General features: G+C 42.4%; 1 protein-coding gene across 1 annotated transcript in view; it reads left to right on the top strand.

The window, feature by feature from the left end:
- Nucleotides 1–1,619: 1,619 nt before the first annotated feature.
- The window catches only part of LOC105709473 (ankyrin repeat domain-containing protein 18A-like), a 43,028-nt gene continuing 26,500 nt past the window's right edge, over nt 1,620–18,147 (top strand). Inside the window, exons 1-5 of the mRNA XM_064373444.1 lie at nt 1,620–1,671; nt 8,401–8,910; nt 9,069–9,415; nt 10,901–10,969; nt 17,671–17,752. Of these exons, the coding sequence (XP_064229514.1) occupies nt 1,620–1,671; nt 8,401–8,910; nt 9,069–9,415; nt 10,901–10,969; nt 17,671–17,752 (1,060 nt within the window). The remainder of the gene's footprint in view (nt 1,672–8,400; nt 8,911–9,068; nt 9,416–10,900; nt 10,970–17,670; nt 17,753–18,147) is intronic.

The raw sequence follows: 18,147 nt of genomic DNA, 5'->3' as shown, positions 1-18,147 counted from the left end.
AGTTATCCGCCCTCCTCAGCCTCCCAAAGTGCTGGGATTACAGGTGTGAGCCACTATGCCCAGCCACATGCACATTTTCAATATGAATTCTCTGATCAAAGCCAAAAAAATACATTTATACCTAGCATCACCAACGGAGCCCACTCATTGCCGTGTGCACTATGAAAGTCACCAAAGAATTTGATTTCCTTGAAAGTGATTTTCTTTTGTCTGTGAGCTTTATCAAAATGGAATCATGTAAATCTCCAGATCCTTCATTCCTAAAAAGAAATCAGCATGATGCTCTTAGGATTCATTTACGGTATTAACATGGAGCTGAAGTTTTTTTTTGTTTCGCCGATGTACTGTATAGAAAGAGAATTACACTATTCATTCTTACACTAATAACATGTGAGTAGTGTTTTGGACTGATAGTTTGGCTGGATGGTGGCTCGCAGGTGTTCTTCCTGTTACTGTACTTAATTTATTTATTTATTTTTGAGACAGGGTCTCATCTTGCTGCCCAGGCTGGAGTGCAGGGGTGCAATCAGCTCACTGCAGCCTCGAACTCTGGGGCTCAAGACATCTTCCCACCTCAGCCTCCTGAGTAACTGGGACTGTAGTCCCCCTGCCAACACAACTGGCTAATTTTTCGGGGTCTTGTCATGTTGCCCAGGCTGGTCTTGAACTCCGGGGCTCAAGCGATCTGCCCGCCTCTGTTTCCAAAGGTGCTGGTTGACAGGTGGGAGCCACCGTGCCTGGCTGCTGCTGTGCTTCGGAACGTTTCTTCCGTATGTGCCAAATCTGATATTTAAAAGGCAACATTCTCTGTGGAATTATGGCACTTAAAAGCCTCTTAAGGAGAAATGAAAATCGACTCTTATTAAACCCAACTCTTACCACAGATTCTATTTCAGTTTGGGTCAAGTTTTGTCCCTGACCTACCTACGTTTTTTTTTTAACACCGAGGAGGCATATTCCTACACAGGTGCTGTGCGAGGACAGCCCTTTTCCACCAGGACTTCGTAATCTTGCCAGCAGGTGGCGCCCTAGCACTACTTTCTTTTTCTCTTTCTCCTTTCTTTTCTTTTTCTTTCTTTTTCTTTCTCTTTCTTTCTTTCTTTCTTTCTTTCTTTCTTTCTTTCTTTCTTTCTTTCTTTCTTTCTTTCTTTCTTTCTCTCTCTCTCTCTTTCTTTTCCTTTTTTATTATTATATTGTAAGTTCTGGGGTACATGTACAGATCGTGCAGGATTGTCACATAGGTATACACATGCCATGGTGGTTTGCTGACTCCATACCGGCCCTCCCCTCCCCCATGAGCCCCCGTCATCTACATTAGGTATTTCTCCTAAAGTTATCCCTCCACAGGGACATGGATGAAGTTGGAAATCATCATTCTCAGCAAACTGACACAAGAACAGAAAACCAAACACTGCATATTCTCACTCATAAGTGGGTGTTGAACAATGAGAACACATGGACACAGGGAGGGGAACATCACACACTGGGGCCTGCTAGGGGGTGGGGGAGCTAGGGGAGGGATAGCAGCACTACTTTAAAAAATTGATCTCAGGCCCCAGGCCTGACTTCACCACTACCCTCTGCCTGCCCCTCTGGAAAGGCAAATTTTAAGCAGCAGAATGAATGAAAAAGCCAATCCATTGATTCGAAGGAAAACAACCCTCTATGCAGGTAACTTCAATTAATTCATTCAGCATTCAGTTGGGTTTTTTAAGTTTTATTTTAAAGCGACAAATAATAATTGTATATATTTATGGGGTGCAATGTAATGTTTCAATACATGTAAACACTGTAGAATGATGAAGTCAGGGTAATTAGCATATCCATCACCTCAAATATTTATTTATTTTTATTTTATTACTTATTATTATTTTTTTTTTTTGAGAAGGAGTCTCGCTCTGTCACCCAGGCTGCAGTGCAGTGGTGCAACCTCGGCTCACTGCAACCTCCGCCTCCCAGGTTCAAGCGATTCTTGTGCCTCAGCCTCCTGAGTAGCTGGGATTACAGGTGTGCCCCACCATGCCTGGCTAATTTTTGTATTTTTAGTAGAGATGGGGTTTCATCATGTTGGCCAGGCTTGTCTTGAACTCCTGACTCCGTAATCTCCCCCACCTGGGCCTCTCAAAGTGCTAGAATTACAGGTGTGAGCCACTGCTCCTGGCCTCAAATATTTATTATTTTCTTATAGTAAGAATATTTAAAACCCTCTGTTTTTGCCATTTGGGAATATACAATACATTATTAGTAACTATAGTCATTGTGTTGTACAATAGAACACCAGAGCTTATTCCTACTGTCTAATTGAAACTTAGTACCCATTGACCAACTTCTCCCCTCACCTCTCCCCCACATCTTGCCCACTCCAGCCTCTGGTAACCAACATTTGACTCTACTTTCATGGGTTCAACTTTTTTAGATTCCATGCCTGAGTGAGATCATACAACATTTGTCCCTCTGTGTCTGGCTTATTCCAATTAACATAATGTCCTCTAGATTCATCCACGTTGTCATAAAGGACACCTGTCTTTTAAAGGTTGAATAGGCTGAGCCTGGTGGCTCATGCCTGTAATTCCAGCACTTTAGGAGGCCAGGTGGGCAGATCACCTAAGGTCAGGAGTTCGAGACTAGCCTGGCCAACATGGTGAAACCCCATCTCTACTAAAAATACAAAAATTAGCCAGGCATGGTGGTGGGTGTCAGTAATCTGAGCTACTTCAGAGGCTGAGGCAGGAGGATCACTTGAACTCGGGAGGCGGAGGTTGCAGTGAGAGGAGATGGTGCCATTGCACTCCAGCCTGGACAACAAGAGCGAGACTCTGTCTCAAAAAATGAAAAAAACATTTAAAAAAAAGGCTGAGTAGTTTCTATTGTGTATACATACTATATTTTAAAAATCCATCCATCTGTTGCTGGACACAAATTGTTTTTATATCTTGGCTATTGTGAATAGTGCTGCAATGAGCATGGTTGTGGAGACATCTTTTCCACATACTGATTCCAATTCCTTTGGATATATACCCAGTGGATTGCTGGATCAGATGGTGAGTCTATTCTTAGTTTTTGAAGAACCTCCATACTGTTTTCCAAAATGGCTGCATTAATTTACAGCCCCATCAACAGTGCATAACGGTTCCAGTCATCTTTTTATAATAGCTGATCTAACAGGTGTGAGGTGGTATTTCATTATGGTTTTAATTTGCATCTCTCTTTTTAAAAATTTTTTGTTTTTTGAGACAGGGTCTCACTCTGTTGCCCAGGCTGGAGCATAGTCATGTGATTTCAGCTCACTGCAGCCTCAACTTCCTGGGCTCAGATGATTCTCCCACCTCAGCCTCCCAAGTAGCTGGAACTACAGGCGTGTATCACCATGCCTGGCTAAATTTTTGTGTGTATTTTTATTAGAGATGGGTTTCACATGTTATCCAGGCTAGTCCTGAACTCCTGGACTTAAGCAATTTGCCTGCCTGGGCTTCCCAAAGTTCTGGGATTACAGGTGTGAGCCACCACGCCTGCATTTCTCTCTCTCTCCCCCTCCTTTTTTTAAATACACTGTTGCTGGCTTGAACTGCAATTCTCTTACAATTAGTGGTGTCGAACATTTTTTCACATATCTGTTGGTCATCTGCATGTCTTCTTTTAAGAGATGTCTATTCAAGCCCTTAGACCCCACCCCCCGCCCTTTTTTTTTTTTTTTTTTCGAGATGGCACCATCTCAGCTCACTGCAACCTCTGCCTCCTGGGTTCAAGCGATTCTCCTGCCTCAGCCTCCTGATGGGCTGGGATTACAGGCACGTGCCACCATGCACAGCTAAGTTTTGTATTTTTAGTAGAGGCGGGTTTTCACCACGTTGTCCAGGCTGGTCTTGAACTCCTGACCTCAAGTGATCCACTCGCCTTGGCCTCCCAATGTGCTGGGATTATAGGCGTGAACCACCACACCCAGACATTTGCCCATTTTTAAATAGGGTTATTTGTTTGCTTGTTATTGAGTAGTTTGAGTTCCTTATACATTTTGGATATTGGCCCCTTATCTGATCTGTAAATTGCAAATATTTTCTTCTAATCTATGGGTCACCTCTTCACTCTATTATTTCATTTGTTGGTAGAAGCTTTTTAGTTTGATACAATCCCATTCATCTATTTTTGCTTTTGTTCCTTGTGCTTTTGGGGTCATATCCAAGAAATGGCTGATGTTTTCTTCTAGTACTTCTATAGTTCAGGCTTAACATTTAAATCTTTAATCCATTTTGAGTTGATTCTTGCATAAGGGGTGAGATAAGCGTTCATTGTTATCCTTCTGTGTGTGGATATCAGGTTTTCCCAACACCATTTATTAAAGATTGTCCTTCCTCTGCCACTCCCTTTATCTTTTTTGTCGAAAAGAAATGATCTGCTTGGCGTGGTGGCATGCTGAAATCCCAGCACATTAGGAAGCCAAGGTGGGTGGATCACTTGAGGTCAGAAATTTGAGACCAGCCTGGTCAACATGGCGACCCTATCTCTACTAAAAATACAAAAATTAGCCGGGTGTGGTGGTGGGTGCCTGTAATCCCAGCTACTCAGGAGGCTGAGGCACAAGAATCACTTGAACCTGGGAGGCAGAGGTTGCAGTAAACTGAGATGGCACCAAGGCATTTCAGTCTGGGAGACAGAGCGAGATTTTGTCTCAAAAAAAAAAAAAGCGTGGGGAGGGGCTAAGGGCTTGAATAGACATCTCTCAAAAGAAAACATACAGATGACCAACAGATTTGTGAAAAAATGTTCAACACTACAGTACTCCGGCCTGGGTGACAAGAGCCAGACTCCATCTCAAAAAAAAAAAAAAGAAGAGAAAAGAAAAGAATCTATCCGTGTTTACATTTGATTCTGTCCATGCCACAGTCACCATTAGCAACAGAAATGAAAAGCGGGAGGAATCATCACCTAAAAAAAAAAATCACAATTTTTTTTTTTTTTTTTTTTTTTTTTTTTTTAGCTCCTAGGGGGGTCCAACATGTATTACATTCCAGATTGTCTTAATGAGGGATAAAAGGCTTTGGTGAATTTTTTTGTGGCAAAATAAACATAACATAACATTCACCATCTTAACCACTTGTAAGTGCATAGTTCTATGGTGTTAAGGACATATCATGTCAGGCAACTGTCACCACCATCCCCCTCCAGAACTTTCATCTTGGAAAACTAAAACTATGTGCTCATTAATCCCCTTCCCAATTCCCCTCCCCACAGCCCCTCACCACCACCATCCACTCTCTGTCTCTCTGAATCCGACTACTCTAGGCACCTCTTCTAAGTGGAATCGTGCAGTATTTGTCTTTTTGTGACTGGCTTATTTCACCTGGCATAATATCCTCCAGGTCTGCTTTGATGAATCCTCTTGCTGATAACATACTCTATGCTAGAGCTGGGCTAAAGGCTTCATACAGATCATCCCATTTAACAAATCATGAGGTAGGAGCTTGCTCTGTGGCAGTTTAACAGAGGGTGAAACCAAGGCTTAAGGCGGTTAAGTCACTTGTACATGGAGCCAGTACCTGCCAGTACCTGCCTCACGTGACCTGGAACCCATGCCTGCCCACCTCCTGGCAGCCACATGGTGTGATGGCCTTTCAGAGCCCCGCCCACCGGTACTTCATCTTCCTTGGCTCAGTCACCCGGCCAGTGAAGGGGTCTGGTAACAGCAGAACAAATGAGTCCCAATGTATAATTTGCCTCAAATTGAAGATGTATATACCTGAAAGTAATTTGTCTTTCTTGTATCTTATCAAAAAAACATTTCTACATAAGCTCTAGTCACGAAAGTGAATGACTGTAGTTGAGGATAACAAATGCAGATGCATGAAATGTGTTTTGTTTTGTTTTTGAGATGGGATGGGGGTCTCAATCTGTTGCCTGGGCTCGGTGGCGTGATCATGGCTCATGGCACCTTTGACCTCCTGGGCTCAGGCAATCTGCCTGCCTCAGCCACCACATCTGGCTAATTTTAAAATTATTATTATTATTTTTGAGACAGAGTCTTGATGTATCGCCAGGCTAGAGTGCAGTGGCCCAATCTCGCCTCACTGCAACTTCCACCTCCCAGGTTCAAGTGATTCTCCTGCCTCAGCCTCGAAAGTAGCTGGGACTACAGGTGCGCACCACCATGCCCAACTAATTTTTGTATTTTTTAGTAGAGATGGGATTTCACCATGTTGGCCAGGATGGTCTCAATTTCTTGACCTCATGATCCACCAGCCTTGGCCTCCCAAACTGCTGGGATTACAGGTGTGAGCCACTGTGCCTGGCCGATTATTATTATTTTTTAATAAAGATGGGATTTCTCCATGTTGCCCAGGCTGGTCTCAAACTCTTGGGCTCAAGCAATCCTCCCACCTCAAAGTGCTGGGATTACAGGCATGAACTACCACACCTGGCCATGTGTTGTTTGTTTGTGTGTATGTGGTGGTTTTTTGTTTGTTTGTTTGTTTGTTTGTTTGTTTGTTTTGATAGAGTTTCGCTCTGTCGCCCAGGCTGGAGTGCAATGCCGCCATCTCAGCTCACTGCAACCTCCACCACCCAGGTTCAAGGGATTCTCTTGCCTCAGCCTCCCAAGTAGCTGGGATGACAGGTCCCCACCGCCATGCCTGGCTAATCTTTGTATTTTTAGCAGAGATGTGGTTTTGCCATGTTGGCCAGGCTGATCTTGGATTGCTGACCTCAGATGATCTATCCTCCTTGGCCTCCCAAAGGGCTGGGATTACAAGATAACAGGTGTGAGCCACTGCGCCTGGCCTTTTTTTTTTTTGAAACAGGGTCTTGTTCTGTTATCCAGGTTGAAGTGCAGTGGCACGATCGTAACTCACTGCAAGCTTGAATTCCTGGGTTCAAACCACCCTTCCACCTCAGCCTATCAAAATGCTGATATTACAGATGTAAGTCACCGTGTCCAGCCTAAAATGTTTCCACTAAAAAGTGAAATAAAAAATTGGATTTTACCTATTTAAGAACTTTCTCTATGTGCTGCTAAAACAGTCTTTTAACAAAATTAGAATAAAGTCAAATATAATCAACAACTAGACATAAGAATCCTATATTGTGTGGTCAAACAAAAATTATGAGGCTACATTAGTATATAAAGTAGCTTAAAAAACAGCTTTGTTGATATATAATTCACATAGTATACAATTCAACTATTTGTATTGTACGATTTGATAAATTAGTTTTTTGCTTGGATGAAAATTGCTTTACTTTCTGACCACCTTACATTTCTTTGATTGATTTGGCTGATGAGAATCAAACAGGAAAACTTAAGCCCAGAGTTCCTTTGTGACATGAACTGTTAAATTCCACATTAATAATGTATTTGTTTGCTTTTTGTCAATGTTGCTTCTAAATCCATGACTATTTAATTTTGTAACCTTTCATGTCTTAAAAGTTTCTGCCTGGCATGGTGGCTCATGCCTGTAATCCCAGTACTTTGGGAGGCCGAAGCGGGTGGATCATGAGGTCAGGAGTTCAAAACCAGCCTGACCGACATAGTGAAACCCGGTCTCCACTAAAAATACAAAAATTAGCAGGGTGTGGTGGCACATGGCTCTAGTCCCAGCTACTCTCGAGGCTGAGGCAGGAGAATTACCTGAACCCGGGAGGCAGAGGTTGCAGTGAGCCGAGACCTTGCCATTGCGCTCCAGCCTGGGTAACAGAGTGAGACTCTGTCTCAAAAACAAAACAAAACAAACACCCTAACAACATGAAAAGCAGATCTGGCTCTAATGCTGAGAGTGGAATATGGACCCTGCTGCCTTTGGTTATGGGAATGGTTTGGTTGGAAACGGTGACCATGCGGAGATCTTTGCTCCCTGGATTAGAACCTTAAGCCTGTGCTTGTTCATTACACAAGTATTCTGGATCTGCTTCTCTCACAGGCATTTAAAACACGTGAAGTTGGTGTTGCATAAAAAGCAAGCTCGTGTGTTCAGCAAATATAACCAAGTGAGCAGAGACAGCATCACTCACTCGCCGAGAGGAGAGCTGGGCGTCCCACTGTCTCCTGTGGAATACAAGCGATGGACATCGAGAAGGTCAACTCCATGGACTTTGGAGAATTCGTGGATGTGTTTGGGAATGTCATTGAGAGATGTCCTCTGATTGCAGCCGGGAGGATCGCTTGAGCCCAGGAGTTCAAGACCAGCCTGTGCAACATGGTGAGACATTTACTGTCTCTATAAAAAATAAAACACTAGCTGAGTGTGATGGCATCCGCCCGGGCTCAAGTAAACCTTCCACTCAGCTACTTGGGAGGTTGAAGTGGGAGGATCACTTGAGCCCAGGAGATCGAGGCTGCAAACTTACAAGGGCAACCCCTGACTCTCCACGCCACTCAACCTGCTCGCACACCTGCCACGCGGGCCCCGGCGCCAGTGCCTGAGTGCCCAAGTCAGGCAGTCTGCACAGCAGCGGCACCAGGGTGGGAACCGGCTGCTGAATACCGTCGCAGTTACCACGAAGAGCCGTCCCCCGAGGGCCCTGCGCTCTTGGAGGAGGCCAAGGCAGAGCAGACCTTTAGGTGGGCGGGCGATGCACTTGACCCTGAGGACTTCAGGTCCAGGCCCGCCAGCCGCCAGACATGGCTTGCGGACTGCAAGAGGCTGGACACCCCGGACCAGGCCCAAGCCCCCAGCAGCGCGGATCCTGGGTCCAGATGCACAGAAGACAAAGTCAGGCGATCGGCCCGCCCGCAGCGGCTCAGTCTCATCCTGTGGATGCAGAGTACTCAGCGCCAGGGCCCAGGATCCCGAGGGATGTCCAAGAGGAGCAGCCCTCAGGTAAGGCGGGCTGTGCGCTCGGCGGCCCTGACGCTATCCAAGGGAAGCTCGCCATCCCCTGCCAGTGCCAGATGTGCAGCTGCAAACTGCGTCGGGCCAGGCCGCGGTGAGAGCTGGTGGGGGAAGGAGCGCCCTGACTCTCCGGCTACCTGATATTAGCCATACAGACTCCAGGGCTAGAGCCTCAGTGCTGAAGCCCGGCCATCACGAAGCCACTCCAGTGGCCGCGGAGTGCCGGTGCCGGCACCTGCTCTCCTTTCCGAGGAGAAGCCGGCCGGGCGCACCGCCAGACAGGCCCTCCTCCTCAGGCCGGGCGGGAGGCACGCCTGCGACCCTGCGCCTGCGATCCTGGGGCCGCCGGGGCGAGCCCAGGAGAACCCGCGAGCCCAGCGGCGCCCGCCCGGAGCTGCAGCCTCACCTGCCGTCGCGCTCCACCTGCCTGGGAGCGGCTTCCTGGAGCCCCGCGGCCCCCGCGGCGCAGGCGCGCACCCAACGGTTTTGCGAGGCTCACTCGGTCTGAGAGGTCGGAGGCTGCGAGTGTCGTTGCTGAGGGCTGTGGTGGACCGAGCTGGATCGCGGATTCTGCGCTAGACATTTGGGATCGCAGACTGGTAATTGGATCGCGGGTTGGGGGATGGATCCAGGATTTGCGGCTGGGTCTGCGGTGGGGGGTGGGCGGTGACAAGGTGACCCGGAGCTGCCCCGGCCAGGAGTGGGTGGTTGGGGGTCTGAGAAGAAGTCACCACCATGGAATTCTTACCACGCGGACCTGCGAAAGATCCACAGGGCGGCTGTCAAGGGCGACGCCGCGGAGGTGGAGCGCTGCCTGGCGCGCAGGAGCGGAAACCTGAACGCCCGGGACAAGCAGCACAGGTGCAGCCCAGGGTGGGAGGGGGTCCCCAGGCCCGGCTTCCCCGCAGCCCCGCAGCCCCTGGGACCGGGCCTTGGAGGGCGTCGGGCACACTCGGAGCCAAACGCAGGCTCAGCTGCTTTCCGTCCCTCATAATTCCCTGGCTGGAGCAGTTGGTGGAGAATTTGAGTGATTTAACTCACAAGGTTAAGCGTATACTGTGTTGTTATTGTTAATATACACGTTAGAAACACGGTGTTACATACATTAGCGGAGGTGCCTAATGAGAGAACTTATTCCCCTATCAAAAATACCGTGAGTCATTTTCAGTAGGCGAAAAGTTCTCAGAGAAAACTGTCCGTTTTACATCGGTTCCCACCTGTGTAGATAAGTCCTCTACTGAAGGTTCTTAGAGGGAAACTTGGAAGTGGGAGGTGGGTTCTGTGTTCTTGAATAGGAAGACACATTTTTCTCAAAATGTTGATGTTTACCAATTTTACATAAACCGAACAAAAACATCAAGGTTTTAGCATTTTTGCATGACACCTGCTGTCTTTTACTATTGTGATGACATTTCAAAAAAATATGATGAGGAAGTGAAAACACACTTGCTCCTCTAGATATCAAAATGTGCTTTGTTATTTGGCTTTTGTATATTTAGCTTTCACAGATTTCAAGTATTGCCGGGAATTCCCTGTACTGTTTTAGGGCAAAGGAAAGCAATAGGACCTTCCTAAGTGGTTTGCATGCTGAGGAATTTATACTGCCATTGTGAAGTGACACAGATTAGTCTTTTAAGCAGAGATAGATTATGGACAAGAGAGTGGATCTCTCTACCTTGTTTCAGGTCATCAGGTGTCTTCCAGTTTAGGTAACAAAAGTTATGTTATTCATTAATTGAATTTTAAGCTCAGCTTCAGGACAGATCATTTGTGAGGGTATAAATTATTGCCAGGCTCTGCTAATATATTGGGTGTCACTATTTGTTATGGACCTCATGGTCAGTTTTCATTGAATATTTTGTAGATTTAGACAGGTGGAGACAGAAATAGGTAACTAAAATAAAGTTTTAGAATAGAGGCCATATTTTAATTATATCAAGAGACATTATTTAATATACAGATAGCTGACCTTTCCCCATATTGTGTTTTTGTTTTTTGGAGAAGGAAGCTGGATATGAACTAGCAGATAAAAAAAAGTAAAAAAATCATCTTGCTCATTTTCATTGTGTATTTTTGCTCTAAAGCATTTCCAAGGCCTGTGTATGGATTCATCCACTAAACCAGAAGACAAAGTCTTGACAGTTGCTACCAAGGTAAAGTGGCCGCTTGTTAAATTAATTTTCTCACTCTGAATCTAGTTTTACATAGTATTTACCTTTAAAATTGAGCAGTGGTTACCTATCATTGTTTTGTGTTGGTAATGGAAAGTTGGTCAGAGAAAAACATAGACATATGGCTAGTTGATTAAAGCAATTTGCTTAACTTTGGCAACTAACAAAAGATTGATAACTGCTGTGACAGGGTGGCAGCTGAAAAAAATAAACTGGAAAATACATAGAGGAAAACCACATTAGGAAATGCTTTCCTTAGTAGAGGAAATTTAAAATTTGGTTAAGTTTTATTTGGACAAATATTAATACTTTGACTTTTAAATCACACTTGTGTGACTTTCATAATATTTATGCCTGTATAAATCTTCAGTGGATCAAATGACTTGTAGTAATCATGGAATCTCCCTGACCTTTTAGTTGCAAATCTGTACAGCACATAGCATATAGCTTTTTATCTTGGACACTTATTATTTTGGTATCATGTAGTTTTTAGGCGAGATTATTTCTCTACTTATATTATTGGCACCATAGGGAAACTAAAATAATATTAAAAGTTGTAGAAAAATAGCTGGGTGTTGTGGTGTATGCCTGTAGTCCCTGCTACTTGCGAGTTTGAGGCAGGAGGATTGCTTGAGTACAGGAGTTTGAGAACAGCCTTGGTAACATAGCAAGACTATCTAATTTAAAAATATAGATTGTGGAAATGTAGACATTTAACTTTCTGTTTTGAAAGTTTGTATTACAAAGGGATTTTTGTGTGTTTTATAAGTTGTCCATGAAGGGCATATATAAAACTATTCATTTAATTGAATAACATGGATTTTGCTGCAAATAACCAGTCCTAAAAGCAGAGACTCTTAATAGCAATATGGTAAGACTTCAACATCATAATTTTGTCATTGTAGTTTATTTAAAATATCCACTCAAAGTCCTTATATCACATTCTGAAATTTCAAATTTCAGAAGTTTTTATATTTAGTTGTTTAAATTAGCGTTTAAATCTCCTGCGTGCCATGAGCTACTGGAGGTCAGCAAACATATTTGTGTGTGTCTTGGAGTACCTTGAATACACTCATCCATATAAGAAGCATTTTAATTGTGTGTGTGTGTGTGTGTATTGTTTTTTGGAGATGGGGTTTTACCTTGTTACCCAGGCTGGAGTGCAGTGGTGGGATCCTGGCTCACTGCAATCTCTGCTTCCTGGGCTCAGGTGATCCTCCCACTGCAGCCATCTGAGTAGCTGGGAATATAGACCTGCGTCACCATGCTCGGATGATTTTTGTATTTTTTTATAGAGATGGGGTTTTACCTTGTTGCCCAGGCTAGTTTTGAACAGCTGGGCTAAAGGGATCCACTTGCCTCAGCCTCTCAAAGTGCTGGGCTTACAAGATATGAGTTACCACATTCAGCCTTAATAGTTATTTAATCTAAATAAATAAATAGACAAATGAATTTTTATATTATGGAATGTTATAAGTAATATTACATACCTAATGTATCTCATGATTAAATACCTCATTTTTAAAATATTGCTTACATTTGTATTATTTTTTAATGTTTAAGAACGTATAAGTTTCAATGTGTTATGTTGAGAAATTATGCCATTAATAAAAAGGAAATAAATTATAAATAGGTCATAAATAGCCAAGAAGTTGACAATATATTTTCTTGTATCATTCAACTGAAATCTTAAGATTATGATTTTAGATTAAAATTTCTTAAACATTTTGTTAGCCCCAATTTATGTTGTATATATATTAAAGATATCATTTCAAAATATACCTTTTTATACATGCTGGGTTTATGCTAAATATACTCTTTTAAGCCATACATTACTCTTTAGCATTCTGGTGACCAATTCTTTCTGTAGGTGGAAAGTTCCAGTTTTCTCTCTCTGTAATAATACTGTTCTTTCAGGTAGTGGTTGACGAGCATGTTTAGCTAATTGAATGTCTTATAGTAATAAACTCCGTATCACAGAAGTATTTACAAAAAACTCATTGTAGCATAAATATTAATTAGCATTATTAGGGCTATAAAGGACCAAAAAGCTCTTTCTCCATATACTTTACTGTACTCATTGTTTCTTTTCTTTTCTTTTTTTTCTTTTCTTTTTTTTTTTTGAGACGGAGTTTTAGCTCTTGTTACCCAGGCTGGAGTGCAATGGCGCGATCTCGGCTCACCGCAACCTCCGCCTCCTGGGTTCAGGCAATTCTCCTGCCTCAGCCTCCTGAGTAGCTGGGATTACAGGCACGCGCCACCATGCCCAGCTAATTTTTTCTTTTTTTTTTTTTTTGTATTTTTAGTAGAGGCGGGGTTTCACCATGTTGACCCGGATGGTCTCGATCTCTTGAGCTCGTGATCCACCCGCCTCGGCCTCCCAAAGTGCTGGGATTATAGGTGTGAGCCACCGCGCCCAGCTGTTCCTTTTCTTTCTTGGCTTAAGCTCATATTTAATTGACCAATCAGGCTTGTTTTTTGTTTGTTTCTCTCTTTTTCTCACATTTTAAAAATGATTTATTCCAGCTTATTTTTTTTCTCCCAGATCTCGTTGCTCTAGTGATTGGTCTTTCAGTCCATCTCTGCCTTCATCATCAGCATGTTCAATTACAGCTTTCTCTTTTAGTTAGCTATGTGCGGCTTTCATTAAAAAATTATTGCCCCACAATGTTTATTCTTGTTTTTCTTCTTCTTCCTTGGAAGGAACTGAATTTATACACCTATCTTTAGCTTTTGACAAACAGAATAGAAGCAATTCATACTATTTTCAATGCCAACCCACTTAAATAAGGTACTACTATAAACTAAACTCTCACAGTTTTCCCCACAAAAATAAGTGATTTATGCAAGTGATTACCTCCTACATATGCCTGTAATGAATTATTTTCATATTTTTAGCCCATAATTAATATAGTAATTATGTGCCAAGTACATTACTGCTGCATAGTTTAATTCTGATAATCTGCTTAATTCATTTAAAAACCAAATATAGTATAGTGCATGGAAAATAAAGCTTAGAATTTGCAAAAAGTTAGTTTGTGTTCTGAAGGTAAGTTTATCTAAAAACTAAAGAATTATTTCAGGTTAAGCCATGGCCAAATGTATCTTTCTGAGATATATCTGGATGTGCAAAAGTCTTGAAGAGAGTTAGAGAGAAACAGTTTGAATTGTAGGGTTTTTTTTTGTTTGTTTGTTTTGTTTTTTGCATTTGGAACTTGAAAAGAGAATGCTGAGACTTTAATACATTTATATATTTTGATTGTTCAATACAGATGTACAATGAACATTTTAGGATAAGAAAAAACATGGGGAGTAGCAACTAGGTGGGACTGTAATAACAGCAACTTGGTTTAGTGTTGTAATAAGTGAGGTCATTTTCAAAAACAGAACACACTGAGTACTTTTGTGGCAGCCAAACTTGTAGCAGGAGAAGTATAAGAGAAAGATGATGTATCCTAATGTGATGACTCTGGAGAGAAATGGGAGGGGCCTGACCACTGGAAGCAGCTGCTGCATAGTTCTACCAGCACCAAGTGGAAGTCAAAAGACATGTTAGCGTCCAGGTTCTGCCACTTACTAGCTGTGTGATCTTGGGAAAAATTCTTTAACCTATTTAAATATCACTGACGTCATCCATAAAAATGGTACTAATGGTACCTCTCAGGCATAGGTAATGAACCAAAGTAGTGGGAAATGTGAAAACATTTGTAAACTAGAAAGTATATATACAAAGGTGAGACAAAACGATCACAGCAGTATTCAGTGACTTAATGAATCTTGAGGAAGATTTTGTAAACTGAAGGACGATAAAATGGCAGTAGCATCAAGGAAAGAATGGGAAAGTAGGAACTGGCATGTGGATTTTGAATTTGGGCTAGGAGTGTGTTCAGTTTCAGCAGGCCACTACGACTGGAGATGTCCTATAGAAACATAGCAGTTTGGGACATGAAACCTCTCGATGAAATTTTAAGTGTTTTCATCTAGAATTTATTTTGGTTCTAGGTCACAAACTGTGCTAGTCAGTGAGACACCGAATATACAAGATGAGGGCTTACACTATAGTGGTGGGAACAGAAAAGTAACCAGCAAATTATTCTAACTCACAATAAATGCTTTCTATAAAGAAAACAGAAAATGTTAGACGATATCAAGGAATTTTGTAGTTAGGATGGGGATGGGAGTGGGAGTGAAATTCTGTGGTCACAGAAGACCTCTCTGAGTGTGATATTTAAGCCATCAACCAAAGGATGAGAAGGAGCCAGCCATGTGAAAGTCTAGAAGGAGGAAATTCTGAATGGAGAGAAAAATGGAACACATCTTTTCATCATTTTGCTCGTAACATCCTGGAATGACCAGGAAGTCATCATCATAATCAGTTTTTATGATTACAGTGTGTACAACATATGTGCATATAAGATCCTGGCACATTTTAGATGCTTTCTAAATAAACATTCTTATTTTTTTCCCGTTTAAAGAAAGCTTGCCACACTTTTATTTTTATTTTATTTATTTTTTTGAGACAGAGCCTCACTCTGTCACCCTGGCTGGAGTGCAATGGCTCGATCTCAGCTCACTGCAACTTCTGCCTCAGTCTCCCGAGTAGCTGGGACTATAGGAGCGTGCCAGCACACCTGGCTAATTTTTGTATTTTTAGTGGAGATGGGGTTTCACTGTGTAAGCCAGGATGATCTCAATCTCCTGACCTTGTGATTCACTCATCTTGGCCTCCCAAAGTGCTGGGATTACAGGAGTGAGCCACCATGCCAGGCTTAGCTTGCTTGCTATACTTTTTTGAAGTTATTTCTTTTTCTTTTTCTGAGATAGGTTCTCACTTTGTTGCTTGTGCTGAAGTGCAGTAGTACAATTTCAGCTCGCCACAGCCTTGACCTTACAGGCTAAGGTGATCCTCTGACCTCAGTCTTCTGAGTAGCTGGGATTACAGGCTTGCACCACCATGCCCAGCTAATTTTTGTATTTCTCATAGAGATGCAGTTTCAACATTTTGCATGGGCTGGTTTCAAACTCCTGGACTCAAACAATCCGCCCACCTTGGCCTCCCAAAGTCCTAGGATTACAGGTGTGAGCCACTGCCCCTTGCCTGAAGTTATTTCTTAATTGGAAAAAGTTGCACAGTTTATACATATCTGCTTGCTCTTACTTAAATACAACATAAAAGTTTTATTACTGCATTATCATCCTATTCAACCATTTTTTCATGTCACTAAAAATTTTATCGAAAAATATGTAGGTATTTCCAAGCCCCTGTTTACCTAAATGAAGCATCAATGGAACAGTGTCCTATTGCGGGTCAGGATGACGCATTTCCAAGTTTTTTCTCCTAAGTATCTTATTTTAGTACTGAAATATTTATGAAGAATATTTAAAATTATTAACACTGTAAGTATTATAGCAAGTATATGATACATATCTTGAGAAACAGTCTGTTTCTCAACACTGTCACCCAGGCTGGAGTGCTGTGGCATGATCTTGGTTCACTGCAAACTCCACCTTCCTGGTTCAAGCAATTCTACTGTCTCAGCCTCCTGAGTAGATGGGACTACAGGTCCACACCACCAAGTCTGGCTAATTTTTGTATTTTTAGTAGAGACGGGGTTTCATCATATTGGTCAGGCTGGTCTTGAACTCCTGACCTCAGGTGTTCTACCCACCTTGGCCTCCCAAAGTGCTGGGATTTATAGGCATGAGCTTCTGTGCCTGGCTGACATGTGTTTTTTATGCTTTCTTATTTTTGGTGGAGACTGCAAAGTAGAGTTAGGTACTTTGAAGCCAATTCCTGGTTGAAATATGCACATGTTAATATTTTGTCTGTGAACATGTTTCTTTGGGCTGCCATGCTCAGATAATAGAGTCAATGTCCATATGAAGATAAGAGATGAGCCTGATCTAGAAAGTGTAGATGAGGTTCTTTACTGAAATGCTTGCATTTTTAATACATACTTCTCTTATTTTAAAGTCAAATTAGTTTTAAAATAGTAAATTGAAATTTTTGGGGAGACAGGGTCTTGCTGTGTTGCCAAGGCTGGAGTGTAGTGGCATGATCTTGGCTCACTACAGTCTCCATGTCTCAGGCTCAAGTTATCCTCCCGCATCGGCCTCCCGAGCAGATGGGACTACAGGCATACGCCATGATGCCTGACTCATTTTGTAGAGATGCGTTCTCATTATGTTGCCCAGTTGCGTCTGGAATTCCTGAGCTCAAGCAATCCACCCACCTTGGCCTTGCAAAGGGCTGGGATTACAGATGTGAGCCACCATGCGTGGCCTAAATTGAGGTTTATTTAAACAAATTGATTAGGGCTGGGTGTGGTGGTGCGCACCGGTTATCTCAATACTTTAGGAGGCAGAAATGGAAGGATTACTTGAGCCCAGGAGTTTGAGACCAGCCTGGGCAATATAGTGAGGCCTTGTCTCTACAAAAATAACAATAAAAACATTAGCCTGGCATGATGGTATACCCCTGCAGTTCTAGCTACTCAGGAAGTTGAGGTAGAAGATTGCTTGAGGTCAGGAGGTTGAGGCCACAGTGAACCACAATCATGCCACTGCATTCTAGCCCTAGAGACAGAGTAAGACCCTGTTTTTTTAAAAAAGAAAATATTGATAAGTTTGATGCAACTCATTCTAATTTTTAAAATGAAAACTCACTCTTTATATTACCTTAGCAGTGTGTTCCCGAGAAAGTGTCAGAGCCTTTACCTGGAACTTCCGATGATAAAGGAAGCAGTGTAGTCAATGGAAAAAAAGGTGAGAATCATATTTTATTTAAAAAGTCATTTGATTGAATGATTCTTTAAAAATATGACCACTAATATATTCTAATAGCTAAACAAAATGTCCTATTAAGTGTATAATAAGTAGGAGTAACATGATGATAAGTTGTGTCTCTAATCAGGGGTCAGCAGTTGATTCTATCGAGAGTGCCACTAAAGGAGCTGAGTTATTAGTTCCATTTTAAGATACTCTAAGACCTGAGGCAAGTCAGGAAAGATGTATAGAGATGTATATTTTTACGTCTCTAATTTTGCAATTGTTAGGTAGAACTATATGCAGTGTTACTAAAAATACCTTCCAAAATCAAATATTAAATAATGTGTATGGCTTTCTGTATTATAGTGTTGATTTTTCTAATATTAATGGGA

Source organism: Aotus nancymaae, unplaced genomic scaffold (genome assembly GCF_030222135.1).
Source record: "Aotus nancymaae isolate 86718 unplaced genomic scaffold, 86718_ANA_hifiasm-v0.15.2.pri h1tg000009l, whole genome shotgun sequence".
Lineage (NCBI taxonomy): Eukaryota > Metazoa > Chordata > Mammalia > Primates > Aotidae > Aotus > Aotus nancymaae.
The sequence above is the reverse complement of the archived record's forward strand: the minus strand, read 5'-3'. Positions and strand labels throughout refer to the sequence as shown.